The sequence below is a fragment of the Palaemon carinicauda genome, chromosome 29, assembly GCF_036898095.1.
Source record: "Palaemon carinicauda isolate YSFRI2023 chromosome 29, ASM3689809v2, whole genome shotgun sequence".
Classification (NCBI taxonomy): domain Eukaryota; kingdom Metazoa; phylum Arthropoda; class Malacostraca; order Decapoda; family Palaemonidae; genus Palaemon; species Palaemon carinicauda.
The window spans coordinates 94,631,160-94,650,272 of NC_090753.1; the positions used below are offsets into that span (position 1 = coordinate 94,631,160).

Here is a 19,113-nt window from a genome sequence, read left to right on the forward strand (position 1 = left end):
AGCACACTGTTCTATTTATTTCTCTTCCTCTTGTTTGTTTTGAAGTTTTTATAGTTTATATATGAAAGATCTAATTTAATGTTGTTACTGTTCTTAAGATAATTTCATTTTGATTGTTTATTACCTTGCTTCTAGTTATTTATTTCCTTGTTTCCTTTCCTCACTGGGCTATTTTTCTCTCTTGGGGCCCTTGGGCTTATAAGCATCTTGCTTTTCCAACTAGGGTTATAGCCTGGCTTGTAATAATAATAATAATAATAATAATAATAATAATAATAATAATAATAATAATAGGGTAAAAGCAGAAGGTGAAAATATGTTGCTCTTCTTAAAATATTTAATTTTTCTTTGTTTCCTTTCCTCACTGAGCTATTTTTCCTGTTGGAGCCCCTAGGCTTATATCATTCTGCTTTTCCAACTAGGATTGTTGCTTAGCAAATAATAATAATAATATAACTAACAATCTTGCCCTTCCATTTTTGTTAAAATTATTTGAAATTCAGTTTCACAAAACCTATGATATAAATATATTTTAATTGCCATCATTACCCAAGTCTTCTTTAATTACCATTTGAGATGTTTTATAATTCAGACCTTCCAAAATATCTGTTAAGTCTCAATAATATAATATGAAAGCAGAAAAGCATACGGCTAATTCCAATTAAATTCAATAATTTATCGCAATAAGAGAAAACGGATTCTGATATTCTTTAGTCTACCATGAAATACATATTCGTTTTCTTTAAAAGAATAGTAGTGATATAGAAAACGCTCAAAATGAGAAATGAACCAATAATCAAAATTTAGTATCTAAATATAACCTTGAAAGATATATCTCACGTTCAAACGATTTAAACGATTAATTTAGAATGCTTCTTTGTAAAAAAAAAAAAAAACGCACACACACGAATGGCTGAATATACAAAATTAAAGCTATTAATGGGAATAAAATCATATGGAGGGTTGAATACTTAAGTTATATGAACCAGTAGGGATGTTATTATTATTATTATTATTATTATTATTATTATTATTATTATTATCCAAGCTACAACCCTAGATGGAAAACTAGATGCTATAAGCCATAGTACTTCAACAGGTAAAATGACTGGCCCAGTAAGGAAATGAAATAAATAAACAATATAAATAACATAGTGAGGAAAGGAAACAAGTTAATAAACAAACTACTGTACATGAGAAGTAGTGAATAAAGAAAGATAAAAAAAAGCTACTTTACGATCAGTAACAACGTTAAAATAGATATGCCATATAAACAATGACGAAATTCTCATACCAGCCTGTTTTGTCCCGCTTCACAATAGCGGATTGAATCCGTGCGGTATATTTCCGCATGTCAAAAAAAAAAAAAAAAAAAAAACATGTCTTCACACGAGCGGTTATTTTCCGAGCGGTTGGTCTGCACCCGCACAGAATACTCAGTCAGTTGGAGCATGTAAAGAAGAGACTCGTCTTTGTGTATATAATACAGATTAAAATTCAATGCTCAATTTTCCTGGTTTCCTTTCATCATCAGTCTTAGCATAGTTCTACAGGTAAATGTTCTCTAGTCTTGGGTAGTGACATAGCCTCTGCACCATGGTCTTCCATGTCTCGGGTTAGAGTTCTCTTGCTTGAGGGCACACTCGGGCACACTAATCTATTTAATTTCTCCTCCCTTTGTTTTGTTAAAGTTTTTATAGTTTATATGGGTAATACTTATTTTAATGTTACTATTAAAATATTCTATTTCTATTGTTTCCTTTCCTCACTGGGGCCCCTGGGCTTATAGTATCTTGCTTTTACAACTAGGGTTGTAGCTTAGCAAGTAATAGTAATAATAATATTAATATTAATAATAATAATAATATTAATAATAAAAATAATAATCATTATTATTATTATTATTATTATTATTATTATTATTACTTGCTAAGCTACAACCCTAGTTGGAAAAGCAGAATGCTATAAGCCCAGGGGCTCCAACAAGGAAAATAGCCCAGTGAGGAAAGGAAACAAGGAAAAATAAAATATCTTAAGAAGAATAACAACATTAATATAAATATCTCCTATGTAAACTATACAAACTTTAACAAAACAAGAGGAAGAGAAATTAGATAGAATAGTATGCTGGAGTGTACCCTCAAGCAAGAGAACTCTAACCCAAGACAGTGGAAGACCATGGTACAGAGGCTATGGCACTACCCAACACTAGAGAACAATGGTTTGATTTTGGAGTGTCCTTCTCCTAGAAGAGCTGCTTACCATAGCTAAAGAGTCTCTTCTACCCTTGCCAAGAGGAAAGTGGCCACTGAACAATTACAATGCAGTAGTTAATCTCTTGTCTCATTACTTCTTGTAGTTTATCTCAGGTGTCCTTATTCAATATTTACTTTTTCTTTTGTTTCATTACTTTCTGTATTTTACATCAAGTTTTTATTTTCTATCATTTATTATAAAAATACATTTGCATTTTAGTAATCTCCATTATTCGCGTAATACATCCAGATCACAAGATGGTCTAACCCCATCTTAAGAGGAGAGAGAGAGAGAGAGAGAGAGAGAGAGAGAGAGAGAGAGAGAGAGAGAGAGAGAATTATGTACATAATTTTACACATTCAAGACTGATCGATGATGCAATATGAAGAAAAGTCTACCTTTGATTAAAACATATTCTCTCTCTCTCTCTCTCTCTCTCTCTCTCTCTCTCTCTCTCTCTCTCTCTCATTCGAATATTTTACCTCAATCACCCTTACCTCCATTTGCTGGGCATATACAAATCATTCGTTCAATACAATAGTATTAATAATTATTACTAGTGCCACATGTGAATGAAATCATGGTGAGGGGTAGATGGAGATGGTTTGGACATGCTCTTTGCACTCCCCAAGAGTAATTAGTTCCCCAAACGTTTAACTGGGCTCCTCAAGGCACTAGAAGAATTGGAAGGCCCAAGCCTACATGGCTGAGGTACTATGAAGCGTGAAGTAGAAGGTGGTGAATGGAGAAGTACTGATTTAAAAGCTCAAGATAGAGACGACTGTCGAAATCTAACCGAGGCCCTTTGTGTCAATAGGCGTAGAAGATGATGATGAATACAATAATTAGCAACTCTCACGCCCCAGGCTCTCTCTCTCTCTCTCTCTCTCTCTCTCTCTCTCTCTCTCTCTCTCTCTCCAGTTCACGAAATGTAGACTGAGTCCGACCACAAGTCTTTAGCGGAAATTAAATGCGCGTTACACGAGATAAGGCAGATGATAAAAGTATATCGAAAAAGCCATATTTGTTTCCCTCGATCCTTTCCTTCTAAAGATGGTAAATGAGAGAGAGAGAGAGAGAGAGAGAGAGAGAGAGAGAGAGAGAGAGAGAGAGAGAATCTGATATTTATATTTTGATCAAAGAAATACAATATATATCAAAGAAATACAATAAAAATAGAGACTATTTTTTATCCTCATTAAAAAGAATCAGTTGCTCTGATGTAACTTAATAGATTTTCATTTAATAGTTAATACCAATCTATTAAACACTATAGTCAATTCTTTTCAGTGAGGCAGATTTGCGCCGACTCACAGGAGTGCACTTTTAGCTCGGAAAAGTTTCCTGATCGTTGATTGGTTGAATAAGATAATTCTAACCAATCAGCGATCAAGAAACTTTTCCGAGCTAAATGGGCACCGCTGCGAATCGGTGCAAATGCGTCTCATTAAAAAAAATTGAGTATAGCTTATGCAAGTGACCCCCTTTTTTTTTCTAAAACATCCACTGTAATATTATTGGGTTTTTTTTATCTCTCGCTCTCTCTCGAACTGATGATAGATAAACCTGTGTATGCTTACCATCGTATGTTTCATATTGTTTGAATTTATGTGACATTGTTGCCCTCAACTGTTTGTATATAAGCTCGTTATCTTGTTGAATAAACCTAACTGAGTTCTGTCAATCAGAACACAATACTCCTCCAGTTCTCACTCTGCAAAAGAGATTTCTGTCTATTGAAATATCGTATTCCATAAGTTTTGATTATAATAAATACTACTCCCGTCTTAGGAAATGCCGTATTGCTAAATTTCTAATCCATTTAAAAATACTGTCTATCAACAGAAGAGAGTATTTAGTTATGGTAAGCAGCTCTTCAAGGAAAAAGCCACTCCAAAATCAAACCATTGTTCTCTAGTCTTGGGCAATGCCATAGCCTCTGTAGTCTGTACTATGGCTTTCAACTATCTTAGGTTAGAGTTCTCTAACTTAAGAGTACACTCAGGCACACTATTCTATCTACTTCCTTATTTCCTCTCCTCCATGGGATATTTTCCCTGTTGGAGCCCTTGGGCTTATAACATCCTGCTTTTCGAACTAGGGTTATAGTTTCGCTAATAATAATAATAATAATAATAATAATAATAATAATATAAATTTCTTCCCCTTTTAAATTTGTCAAAAGAAATTTCTATCTAAGGACATTTAAAATATCCTATCATCCTACCAGCCTAATGATTTACTCCTACTTTCCTACTGCTCTTTAATATTCGTGGAGTCTAACCGGGCCCATTAACAATTCAGGGCTTGGGAATACCGCCCCCCCTCCTTCCCAGAATCTCCAATTTTGCTCAAAATTAGCAACCCTCTTTATGAGAGCAATTTGTATTTGGGCTAACTTTAGCAATTCTACAAATCACACAGCGGTTTTATGAGATAGGACGAGTTTATATTCTTCTTTTGACTTTATTTTAAATGAAAAATTATTATGTACTTACTGTTTATGTAAGTGAAAGACTGTGTGCATTCATTTATATACAACACGAAATGCAGCCGTTTCTAGTCGAATGCAGGACAAAAGCCTCAGATATGTCTTAATTCCTATCTGGGGCATTGAACATTTTCATCAACCCCATGGCCAGTGCGGATTGGTGATGGTGGTAGATTTTAGTTTGAGAACTCACAGCAAACCAACCTAATATTGGGTGTCCCTGATTAGCACAGCTTTGTTGATCATGGTGATACGCAAACTCTTTCATCACGTTAAGGTATCCCCACTCAGATTGGATATATATATATATATATATATATATATATATATATATATATATATATATATACATATATATAAATATATATACATATATATAAATATATATACATATATATAAATACACACATATATATATATATATATATATATATATATATATATATATATATATACACACATTATATAGTAATGTCCTCATACCCAGTTCAAAAGCAAGACAGTATGATGGCCTTTATCACGAATAAAATTAGTAAAAAAAAAACCCTGACAGAAAAATTTTCTCTCTCTCTCTCTCTCTCTCTCTCTCTCTCTCTCTCTCTCTCTCTCTCTCTCTACCAAACACTAATCCAACTTGCAGGTGCAAAACAACAGCACTGAAGAGAACGCACCTCGACAACATATCTAATTTCTTCAAAAAGAATATGGCACCGAGTGCCACAGTGCCGCTTATGAATGCTAAGTTGATGGATCTGAGTCGCCCTCTTGCTTGGGCATTCATGAAACATATATGTGATGTCTTGGCTGGCAAAATTACATTTGTGATGTTGACGTCATATATATATATATATATATATATATATATATATATATATATATATATATATCTGTGTATGTGACCTATCAAAAATAATGGCTAAATATTCTCTCTCACTGGGGCATGACTACACTCTTTCACCCTACATGAAAGACGGAGAGAGATTGAGTAGCTATAAGTCTTACCGCTGAGTGCGATCGTAGAAATATATATACTGTATATATATATATATATATATATATATATATATATATATTTATATATAAATATATATATATATATATATATATATATTTATATTTATATATATATGCATATATATATATATATATATATATATATATATATATATATATATATATATATATACTGTATATATATATATATATATATATATATATATATATATATATATATAATGTGTGTGTATGTGCGCGCATATGTACTTCTACAAAGTTTAATAAGACAGTTGAATAGATGCATAGAATTTGGGCCATAATGACGGATACTGTAGGGAGATGAGTCGATACCAAGGTAGGTCTTTAACAGGGCGGGGGGGGGGGGGGAGTTTAGCAGTTGCCCTAAGAAACTAAACTTAAAAAAAAAGCGTAGATAGAAAGAAGGAAAGGGAAGGAGCATGAGAAGAATAATAAGTGGGTGCATGTAGAGGGTGAAGGATACGAAGACTCTTTAGGAATGCGTATAGTTTAATGCGAGAGGCACACCGACGACACTAGCCTCTTATTTCCCTTCAATTCTAATTTTAGATTTTTATTGGTTTAACGGTTTAAAGACGGCTCGTGAATGGCAGAGGCAAGGGAAAGTGACATTGCCCTATCAAGCAAGACAATGCCCTAGAGACTGACCATATATCATATGATCAGCGGCCATGTCCCCTCTCCACCCAAGCTAGGACCAAGGAGTGCCAGGCAATGGCTGCTGACTCAGCAGATAGTCCTGTAGGCAACGCCATCCTTAGCTCACAAGGATAGACAGGCTGCAGTACCAAAGGAACTATCGAGTTTGAGCGGGACTCGAACCCCAGTCTGGGGTTCACCAGTCAGGGACGTTACCACATCGGCCACCACAGAATTGAAATTTCACTCAAAATCTATGACAAATCTCGCCTATATAATAAAGAGAAAGTGTCTGGTTATATATATATATATATATATATATATATATATATATATATGTATGTATATGCATTATATAAATATATATATATATATATATATATATATATATATATATATATATATATATATATATATATATATATATATATATGTGTATGTGTGTGTGTGTGTGTGTGGTCACGCTGAGCGGTAACCACTCGAAAACCACAATTTCATACAGATTACCCAAACTGCCATGTTGTAGTTAGGGAATAAAGAGGGGATGGGAAAAGTTGAATCTGTGTATGCATATCTATCTAAATATTTACCCGTCAATTCTGACGGGTTGTGTACACTAGTATTGATATATTTTTCCAAGGCAAAATATTATAAGATTCTGTCACGTTTTCAATAAACCTGCTTCTCTTTCTTGTCAAAAACGAGTAATGCCGTCACGTCTCTCTCTCCCTCTCTCTTCCGCACAAACTAACACACACTAATTAAAGTCCGCTTGCAAGCACTGTCGGTTTTCAGACTAAGATCTCACGTTGACCTCAGTTGACTCGAAAGCGAATCTGCCCTTCAAGCATTTCTCCAACCGACTCATTTCGTCTTCGAAAAGCATTAAGTCTGAAGCTAATAACAAATTGCTCTCTCTCTCTCTCTCTCTCTCTCTCTCTCTCTCTCTCTCTCTCTCTCTCTCTCTCTCTCTCTCTCTCTCTCTCTCCTTGGCAATCATCAGAGTATCTTAGTTTGAGAGACCAGAGATGAGAATACTGAGGTCGATAATAGAAATATCACTGCTTGAAAGATTGGAAAATGACGAAATACGAAGAATGACAGGCGTAGTAAAGATTACAGAGTAATAACAGTGGCACGTGTTGAAGATGAATGGTGGGGATGGAGTGAGGAGGGCTTAGAATGAACCTGTTTGGGAGGAAGATCTAGAGAGAGGCAAATAATTAGATGGCGAGATAAGGTGAAGGATGATATGGAGAGAAGAGATTTGGTGGAAGAGGATGCTTTTGATAGAAGGGATTGGAGAGGGTGCATCAGGCAAACGACCCCTTAATGTAGGGATATTGGTAGACAAGAAGACGATCTTAGTTTGCAACATCAAACATCCTGTCATGAATATTAAAAAAATGCAACCTTTTTTCGTTAGCAACAATTCATGAATTCACTGACTACTACAATTATTATAAGTGTATCTCTTACATTATTTCTAACCATCTTGCCAATATATTTGACATTATTTTTAACCATCTTGCCGATATATTGGACATTATTTTCAACCATCTTGGCAATGTATTTAACATTATTTTTAACCATCTTGGCAATATATTTGACATTATTTCTAACCATTTTGCCAATATATTTGACATTATTTCTAACTCTCGTCAATATATTTGACATTATTTTCAACCATCTTGCCATTATATTTGACATTATTTTTAACCATCTTGCCCATATATTTAACATTATTTTCAACCATCTTGGCAATATTTTTGACATTATTTTTAACCACCTTGCCAATATATTTGACATCATTTTAAACCATCTTGCCAATATATTTGACATTATTTCTAACCATCTTGCTGATATATATGACATTATTTCTAACCATCTTGCCAATATATTTTACATTATTTTTAACCATCTTGCCAATATATTTGACATTATTTTTTAGCCATCTAGCCAATATATTTGTGATTATTTTTAACCATCTTGCCAATATATTTGACATTATTTCTAACCATCTTGCCAATATATTTGACATTATTTTTAATCATCTTGCCAACATATTTGACATTATTTTTAACCACCTTGCCAATATATTTGAGATTATTTTTAACCATCTTGCCAATATATTTGAGATTATTTTTAGCCATCTAGCCAATATATTTGACATTATTTTTAACCATCTTGCCAATATATTTGACATTATTTTTAACCACCTTGCCAATATATTTGACATTATTTTTAACCATCTTGCCGATATATTTGACATTTTTTTAACAATCTTGCCAATATATTTGACATATTTTTAACCATCTTGCCAATATATTTGACATTATTTTTAGCCATCTAGCCAATATATTTGTGATTATTTTTAACCATCTTGCCAATATATTTGACATTATTTCTAACCATCTTGCCAATATATTTGACATTATTTTTAACCATCTTGCCAATATATTTGACATTATTTTTAACAACCTTGCCAATATATTTGAGATTATTTTTAACCATCTTGCCGATATATTTGAGATTATTTTTAGCCATCTTGCCATTATATTTGACATTATTTTTAACCATCTTGCCAATATATTTGACATTATTTTTAATAATCTTGCCAATATATTTGACATTATTTTTAACCATCTTGCCAATATATTTGAGATTATTTTTAGCCATCCAGCCAATATATTTTACATCATTTTTAACCATCTTGCCAGTACATTTGACATTATTTCTAGCCGTCTTGCCAATATATTTGACATTATTTCTAACCATCTTGCCAATATATTTGACATTATTTTTAACCATCTTGCCAATATATTTGACATTATTCTTATCCGTCTTACCATTATATTCGGTTACATCATTATACATTTTACATTCTATATTTACATAAAGTCATAAGCTATACCATTATCATTATTCTTAATAATGTCGTTTAAAGGTTTAAAGGACGCTCGTGAATGGCAGAGGTAAGGGACAGTGAATGCCCTAGAGACTGACCGACCAGTATCTTATAAGCGCCCAAGCTCCTTCTCCACCCAAACTAGTATAAGGAGAGCCAGGCAATGGCTACTGATGACTCAGCAGATAGACCTATAGCCTCCCTCAAATCTCCCATCATTAGCTCACAAGGATAGTGATGTTGTAGACACTATGAAAAACTATTAACCTTGAGCGGATCTCGAATCCCAGTCCAGCAGGTCGCCTGACTAACTAATCCCTATTTTTGTTATCTCCTTTTCGTTTATCACTCACAACATAAAAAATCCATAATAATAATAATAACAAAAATGACAATAATGATGATGAAAATAATAATAATAATAATGATGATAATAATAATAATAATAATAATAATAATAATAAAAATAAAAATAACAATAATAATAATAATAAGAGTCTTGTAAGCCAAATTTCATTAGACATGATACGAGCCAAGACAATTAAATGGCCCACAGGGAGAGTTCGTGAGACCGATAATTCTTCCCGCTGTGTCTTCTGTCATGCTCCACATGGACGGAAAATCAAACGCTCAGTCCATGCTCATAGGATCATACGCTCTGCTCATTGGAGAACTAACATAGACCTTAAATGCTCTGATATATGGAAAGGGTCCATACTATTATATATGGAGACTTTCTGAGTGGGGTATCCCCACTCAGAGAGAAGGTTTAAAGGTCGCTCATGAATGGCAGAGGCAAGGGACAGTGACATTGCCCTATCATGCAGGACAATGCACTGGAGACTTACCATATACACGTAAGATCAGCGCACAAGCCCGTCTCCACCCAACATAGGACCAGGGAGGGCCAGGCAATGGCTAAGGGTTGCTCATGAATGTCAGAGGCAAGGGATATTGACATTGCCCTATCATGCAGGACAATACCCTGGGGACTGGCCGTATACACATAAGATCAGCGTACAAACCCCTTCTCCACCCAACCAAGGACCATGGAAAGCCAGGCAATGACTGCTGATGACTCAGCAGAGAGACTTATAGGCTAACCAAACCAGGCGCCCACCCCCCCCCCCATACTTAGCTCACAAGGATAGTGAGGTTGCAGCGACCAAAGAAACTAACGAGTTTGAGTGGGATTCGAACCCCAGTCTGGCATTTACCAGTCAGGGACGTTACCCGCATCGGCCACCACAACCTCAACGGAATGAAAACATTTGCATATTACCAGGACCAGCCAAGGTCTACTTGTCAGGGCTATCAATACTAGGTTGGTTTACTGTGAGGATTCAGACGAAAATCTCCAACCCCCACCAATTCGCGCTATCCAGCGCGGTGATAAAAACTGGCCAAATTTAAGACATAAGTAAGGACATGTCTGAGGGTTTTGTCTTCTACATTAGACGCATTGTTTGCTTGAAATAGGGTCCTCTGGCTTCATATTATACGCTCCCCTTCCCTATTTATCCCGACCATCTCTTAGATGTTTTGTTAGAGAGTAATAAGTTACGATGTTTCACGCTCAGCGGAAGGGAACATTTAATACTGTTGTTGATTAGTTTGCGCTGAGTAATTTCTCGTGAGAGAGAGAGAGAGAGAGAGAGAGAGAGAGAGAGAGAGAGAGAGAGAGAGAGAGAGAGAGAGAGAGAATTATTTGGCATTTGTAAAAAGATAAGGAATGATATGATCAAGAAACATACAGTAGGTACTTGAGAGAAATTATATATGAAGGGATTCATTTCCAATTTGATTTTCGTGGGTTCATCTATGGCTACTTGTAAATAATTAATACTAATAACAACAACAACAATAATAATAATAATAATAATAATAATAATAATAATAATAATAATAATAAATAATAATGAAAAATTCATAATGATAAAATAAATAACATTAGTAATAATATTAATAAAAAAAGATAAACAAAGAATAATAACACCAATGATGATAAAAATTAACAGCCACAATAATAATAATAATAATAAATATTAAAACCAAGGAATAACCATCATGAAACCCAAACTCACTTTAAAACCAAAGAATATCCACCAGGAAACCCAAACTCACTTTAAAACCAAGGAATATCCACCAGGAAACCCAAACTCACTTTAAAACCAAGGAATATCCACCAGGAAACCCAAACTCACTTTCAAACCAAGGAATAACCATCATGAAACCCAAACTCACTTTAAAACCAAGGAATAACCACCAGGAAACCAAAACTCACTTTAAAACCAAGGAATAATCATCAGGAAAGCCAAACTCACTTTAAAACCAAAGAATAACTAAACCCAAACTCACTTTAAAACCATGGAATAATAATCAAGAAACCCAAACTCACTTTAAACCCAAGGAATAATCTTCAGGAAACCCAAACTCACTTTAAAATCAAGGAATAACCACCAGGAAACCCAAAGTTACTTTAAAACCAAGGAATAACCATCAGTAAACCAAAACTCACTTTAAAACTAAGGAATAACCTTCAGGAAACCCAAACTCACTTTAAAACCAAGGAATAACCATCAGGAAACTCAAACTCACTTTAAAACCAAGGAATAACCACCAGGAAACCCAAAGTCACTTTAAAACCAAGGAATAACCATCAGGAAACCCAAACTCACTTTAAAACTAAGGAATAACCTTCAGGAAACCCAAACTCACTTTAAAACCAAGAAATAACCAAACCCAAACTCACTTTAAAACCATGGAATAATAATCAAGAAACCCAAACTCACTTTAAAACCAAGGAATAATCTTCAGGAAAACCAAATTCACTTTAAAACCAAGGAATAACCACCAAGAAACCCAAAGTCACTTTAAAACCAAGGAATAATCATCAGGAAACCCAAACTCACTTTAAAACCAAGGAATAACCATCAGAAAACCCAAACTCACTTTAAAACCATGGAATAATAATCAGGAAACCCAAACTAACTTTAAAACCAAGGAATAACCACCAGGAAACCCAAATTCACTTTAAAACCAATGAATAACCATCAGGAAACCCAAACTCACTTTAAAACCAAGGAATAACCACCAGGAAACCCAAATTCACTTTAAAACCAAGTAATAACCAAACCCAAACTCACTTTAAAACCAAGGAATAACCACCAGAAAACCCAAACTCACTTTAAAACCAAGGAATAACCACTAGGAAACCCAAATTCACTTTAAAACCAAGGAATAACCATCAGGAAACCCAAACTCCCTTTAAAACCAAGGAATAACCATCAGGAAACCCAAATTCCCATTAAACCCAACGAAAAACCATCAGGAAACCCAAATTCACTTTAAAACCAAGGAATAACAATCAGGAAACCCAAACTCACTTTAAAACCAAGGAATAACAATCAGGAAACCCAAACTCACTTTAAAACCAAGGAATAACCAAACCCAAACTCACTTTAAAACCAAGGAATAACATTCAGGAAACCCAAATTCACTTTAAAACCAAGGAATAACCATCAGGAAACCCAAACTCACTTTAAAACCAAGGAATAATAATCAGTAAACCCAAATTCCCATTAAACCCAACGAAAAACCATCAGGAAACCCAAACTCACTTTAAAACCAAGGAATAACAATCAGGAAACCCAAACTCACTTTAAAACCAAGGAATAACCATCAGGAACCCCAAACTCACTTTAAAACCAAGGAATAACCATCAGGAAACCCAAACTCACTTTAAAACCAAGGAATTACCAAACCCAAACTCACTTTAAAACCAAGGAATAACCAAACCCAAACTCACTTTAAAACCAAGGAATAACCATCAGGAAACCCAAATTCACTTTAAAACCAAGGAATAACCAAACCCAAACTCACTTTAAAATCAAGGAATAACCAAACCCAAACTCACTTTAAAACCAAGGAATAACCATCAGGAAACCCAAACTCACTTTAAAACCAAGGAATAACAATCAGGAAACCCAAACTCACTTTAAAACCAAGGAATAACAATCAGGAAACCCAAACTCACTTTACAACCAAGAAATAACAATCAGGAAACCCAAACTCACTTTAAAACCAAGGAATAATAATCAGGAAATCCAAAGTCCCTTTAAAACCAAGGAATAATCTTCAGGAAACCCAAACTCACTTTAAAACCAAGGAATAACAACCAGGAAACCCAAGTTCACTTTAAAACCAAGGAATAACCATCAGGAAACCCAAACTCACTTTAAAACCAAGGAATAACCACCAGGAAACCCAAACTCACTTTAAAACCAAGGAATAACCATCAGGAAACCCAAACTCACTTTAAAACCAAGGAATAACCACCAGGAAACCCAAACTAACTTTAAAACCAAGGAATAACCATCAGGAAACCCAAACTCACTTTAAAACCAAGGAATAACCACCAGGAAACCCAAACTCACTTTAAAACCAAGGAATAATAATCAGGAAACCCAAACTCACTTTAAAATCAAGGAATAACCAAACCCAAATTCACTTTAAAACCAAGGAATAACCACCAGGAAACCCAAATTCACTTTAAAACCAAGGAATAACCACCAGGAAACCCAAACTCACTTTAAAACCAAGGAATAACCATCAAGAAACCCAAACTCACTTTAAAACCAAGGAATAACCACCAGGAAACCCAAACGCACTTTAAAACCAAGGAATAACCATCAGGAAACCCAAACTCACTTTAAAACCAAGGAATAACCACCAGGAAACCCAAACTCACTTTAAAACCAAGGAATAATAATCAGGAAACCCAAACTCACTTTAAAATCAAGGAATAACCAAACCCAAACTAACTTTAAAACCAAGGAATAACCACCAGGAAACCCAAATTCACTTTAAAACCAATGAATAACAATCAGGAAACCCAAACTCACTTTAAAACCAAGGAATAACCAAACCCAAACTCACTTTAAAACCAAGGAATAACCACCAGAAAACCCAAACTCACTTTAAAACCAAGGAATAACCAATAGGAAACCCAAATTCACTTTAAAACCAAGGAATAACCATCAGGAAACCCAAACTCCCTTTAAAACCAAGGAATACCATCAGGAAACCCAAATTCCCATTTAACCCAACGAAAAACCATCAGGAAACCCAAACTCACAGTAAAACCAAGGAATAACCATCAGGAAACCTAAAATCACTTTAAAACCAAGGAATAACAATCAGGAAACCCAAACTCACTTTAAAACCAAGGAATAACCAAACCCAAACTCACTTTAAAACCAAGGAATAACATTCAGGAAACCCAAATTCACTTTAAAACCAAGGAATAACCATCAGGAAACCCAAACTCACTTTAAAACCAAGGAATAATAATCAGTAAACCCAAATTCCCATTAAACCCACCGAAAAACCATTAGGATACCCAAACTCACTTTAAAACCAAGGAATAACAATCAGGAAACCCAAACTCACTTTAAAACCAAGGAATAACCATCAGGAAACCCAGACTCACTTTAAAACCAAGGAATAACCATCAGGAAACCCAAACTCACTTTAAAACCAAGGAATTACCAAACCCAAACTCACTTTAAAACCAAGGAATAACCATACCCAAACTCACTTTAAAACCAAGGAATAACCATCAGGAAACCCAAATTCACTTTAAAACCAAGGAATAACCAAACCCAAACTCACTTTAAAATCAAGGAATAACCATCAGGAAACCCAAACTCACTTTAAAACCAAGGAATAACCATCAGGAAACCCAAACTCACTTTAAAACCAAGGAATAACCATCAGGAAACCCAAACTCACTTTAAAACCAAGGAATAACAATCAGGACACCCAAACTCACTTTAAAACCAAGAAATAACAATCAGGAAACCCAAACTCACTTTAAAACCAAGGAATAATAATCAGGAAACCCAAAGTCCCTTTAAAACCAAGGAATAATCTTCAGGAAACCCAAACTCACTTTAAAACCAAGGAATAACCACCAGGAAACCCAAACTCACTTTAAAACCAAGGAATAACCATCAGGAAACCCAAACTCACTTTAAAACCAAGGAATAACCATCAGGAAACCCAAATTCCCATTAAACCCAACGAAAAACCATCAGGAAACCAAAACTCACTGTAAAACCAAGGAATAACCATCAGGAAACCCAAATTCACTTTAAAACCAAGGAATAACCATCAGGAAACCCAAACTCACTTTAAAACCAAGGAATAACCATCAGGAAACCCAAACTCACTTAAAAACCAAGGAATAACCATCAGAAAACCCAAACTCCCTTTAAAACCAAGGAATAACCATAAGGAAACTCAAACTCACTTTAAAGCCAAGGAATAACTATCAGGAAACCCAAACTCACTTTAAAACCAAGGAATAACCACCAGGAAACCCAAACTCACTTTAAAACCAAGGAATAACCATCAGGAAACCCAAACTCACTTTAAAACCAAGGAATAACCATCAGGAAACCCAAATTCCCATTAAACCCAACGAAAAACCATCAGGAAACCCAAACTCACTGTAAAACCAAGGAATAACCATCAGGAAACCCAAATTCACTTTAAAACCAAGGAATAACCATCAGGAAACCCAAACTCACTTTAAAACCAAGGAATAACCATCAGGAAACCCAAACTTACTTAAAAACCAAGGAATAACCATCAGAAAACCCAAACTCCCTTTAAAACCAAGGAATAACCATAAGGAAACTCAAACTCACTTTAAAACCAAGGAATAACTATCAGGAAACCCAAACTCACTTTAAAACCAAGGAATAATCACCAGGAAACCCAAACTCACTTTAAAACCATGGAATAATAATCAGGAAACCCAAACTAACTTTAAAACCAAGGAATAACCATCACGTAACCCAAATTCCCATTAAAACCAACGAAAAACCATCAGGAAACCCAAACTCACTTTAAAACCTAGGAATAACCACCAGAAAACCCAAACTCACTTTAAAACCATGGAGTAATAATCAGGAAACCCAAACTCACTTTAAAACCAAGGAATAACCATCACGTATCCCAAATTCCCATTAAAACCAACGAAAACCCATCAGGAAACTCAAACTCACTTTAAAACCAAGGAATAACTATCAGGATACCCAAACGCATTTCTACAAAAAGTGAAAAGTCCTGAATGATAGAAAGTCAAAGCGAGATATTGCCTAAATTCCTGATTATTCAGGATGTCACATTCCTTTACCTGCAGAAGTTGTTAACGGTAGATCTTCATTTTGAGTTTCATCGTCTACCAAATTGTCATTGTTTCCATTTTCACCACCATCATTCACCTCTTTAGTCTCGTCATTTCCTTTGTCCTCGTTTTTCTCATTTTGCTTTGAATTTGATTTCGAGTTCCGGTTTTGGCTCTTGCCCTTTAATTTAAGGTGTTCTTCACCTTTTTCACTTGGATCCAAAGATGTTTTATATGATACATAAGACACTGAGTTATTTTCCTTGCCAATCCTCTGTCTGCTGACACTATTCGACGACTTCCCAAGCGTAGAGGGTGATGTTACAGAGTTGATCTTATTATTTTCAACAATGATGTTTCCTATGATAATTTCAGAAACCTGACGGGCATCTTCGATCTTCCCATTATTTTCTTTTCCACTGTGGTTGCTCTCACAGTTGTCAGAGTGACTACGCCCCTCTTCAGCGCACTGTACTTTGCCAGAGTTTCCAGAACGCTGGATCTTGGACGGCAGGGATTCAGTGAACTCCATTCTTCTGGAAGACGGCCTGAGGCTGTTCCTCATCAGATGCCACAGTGCCACTGGAAGGGTCTCGTGCAAGGGTTCCGCAAAGCACTTCACAGTCAAAACACTGCAGAAGCACAGACAGATGAAAGCTACGATGAGCATGGCATGCCAGAAACGAAAAATTTGGGCAAAAGTGAAAGGGAAGACTAGTTGTTGGGCAGTGATCCACTTGCCTTTATCCAGGCATTTCAAAATGTCCCAGTCTTCTATCTGTACACCTGTCACACTCCCTAGGTATCTCAGTTGGACAAGTGAGGTCACATTACACTTCCAAGGATTGTTGGCCAAGAAAACTTGCCTCAAAGTCTTTGTTCTATTGAGAAGATGCACAACACTGGAGAACGAGCTGAGCTTATTGTGAGATAGATCAACTGTGTGCAGAATTTCATTATACTGGAAGGCGTCGACATTGACGCTCAAAATTGCATTGTGCGAAACGTTCAGCAAATATAGGGCGTGGACACACTGCAGGAAGTCCATGTTGCTCCCACGCAGCTGGTTAAAGCTCAGGTCGAGGTCACTGAGCCTCTGCATCCCGCAGAAGGTGCACTGGTCTATGTCGTCCAGGGAGTTGTGGCTGAGGTAGACTTTCATGAGCTTGTTGCTGGTGTGGTTATGGAAGAGGCTGTGATTAAGAGCCCTGAGTCTGACCCTCGTCAGGCTGAACGAGGCGAGATTTCGAAGGCCCTCCAAGCCGCCTTCCTCTGCCATGAAGGGACTCCCTTCTTCGGCATTGTCTATTCTGAGAGAGGTCAGACTCTTGAAGTCCTTCAGTGCAGAAGGGGCTAAGGATAGCACACGGCACTCTTGAATACGCAGTTCTAGAATCTTGGCTATGAATGGCACCCACGAAGATTGAAAAGGCCTTAATGTCTCACCCAAAAGAGCCTGGCTGCACTCAACCCTAAGGCTCGTGACGTCACGAAGGATATCTCCTATGACGTCAGGATCGAAAAACCGTTGGAAGGACAAGATATCCTCGGCCCTGATGAAGAGCTCATGAGTATTGAAAACCTGTAATTCACATCGACCGAGACAGTTCGAATATTTAACAGCAGTTCCTGGAAGAGGAAATTCCATAAAAATCGCTAGGAAAAGGAAGAGTTTTAAAACGTCATGTATCATGTCTTTGGAAATGGCTTTGGGGGGATATATTTAAATGAAGATGGCCTTACATAAACCGCCAGGGCTTTCTAAGTCCAGTGAAAGGGATTCGTTGGACAACCAATCACCTCAGTCCAATTTCCATCGATATTCTAACTCGAGTCATATTCCTAACAAAACGGAATATCATCTCAAATGATAATTTCCGAAATTCGGGCACATACTGGTTTTATTTTCGATTTAAAATGATTCAGTTATCATTTTCTTTCACTTCAGATCTAATTCGATTTCCATTTTCAATGTGCGAATCTTTCAGCGGTCGGGAATAATTTCAGACGGCGACAAATGGAAGGACGACACGAAGATCCAAGACGTGGCCGTGATACATCCTCACCCAAAGACGCCTCGGGGGTAACTGAGCAAGTTTCTTCTTTTTCCGCGGTTTCCGTAGTCCCCTGTCCCTCACACAAGAATCCCAATATCTAAAAAGAAAATTCTTTTCTGATATATCCGACTTCTTTACTCCTACCATGAAATATAGGAAGGTTAATAAATCTTGAATATTCTGTCTTTCAATTTTTAGATTATACGAATCACCAAAATGTATTAATCATACTTTTAGCCACTATTATTTGACGAATTTATCAATATGTGTCAATACATATCAATATGTATTAATTATATTGATTGACAATTATTCGAATAATAAATAAGTGTTAAGCGAAAATACACGCAAATCATGATTTTATTAATTCAATTAACACCTCTCTGTGTCTTAACAAATGTATTTAAATAGACTACATTAATCTATCTGTATTCAGATTAACTGCTAATTTTTGTAATAATAACACATGTTAAATCTATGTTCAGACTATACTGTGAAGCTTTTTCATTATTGATATATTACAGATTATTAA

At 35.6% G+C, this 19,113-nt stretch overlaps 1 protein-coding gene across 1 annotated transcript in view; it reads right to left on the reverse strand.

The window, feature by feature from the left end:
* LOC137622373 (uncharacterized) overlaps window positions 1–18,590 on the reverse strand; it is a 26,430-nt gene extending 7,840 nt beyond the window's left edge. The window contains exon 1 of the mRNA XM_068352971.1: window positions 16,534–18,590. Within this exon, the coding sequence (XP_068209072.1) occupies window positions 16,534–18,217 (1,684 nt within the window). The 5' untranslated portion in view covers window positions 18,218–18,590. The remainder of the gene's footprint in view (window positions 1–16,533) is intronic.
* Between the last annotated feature and the right edge of the window lie 523 nt (window positions 18,591–19,113).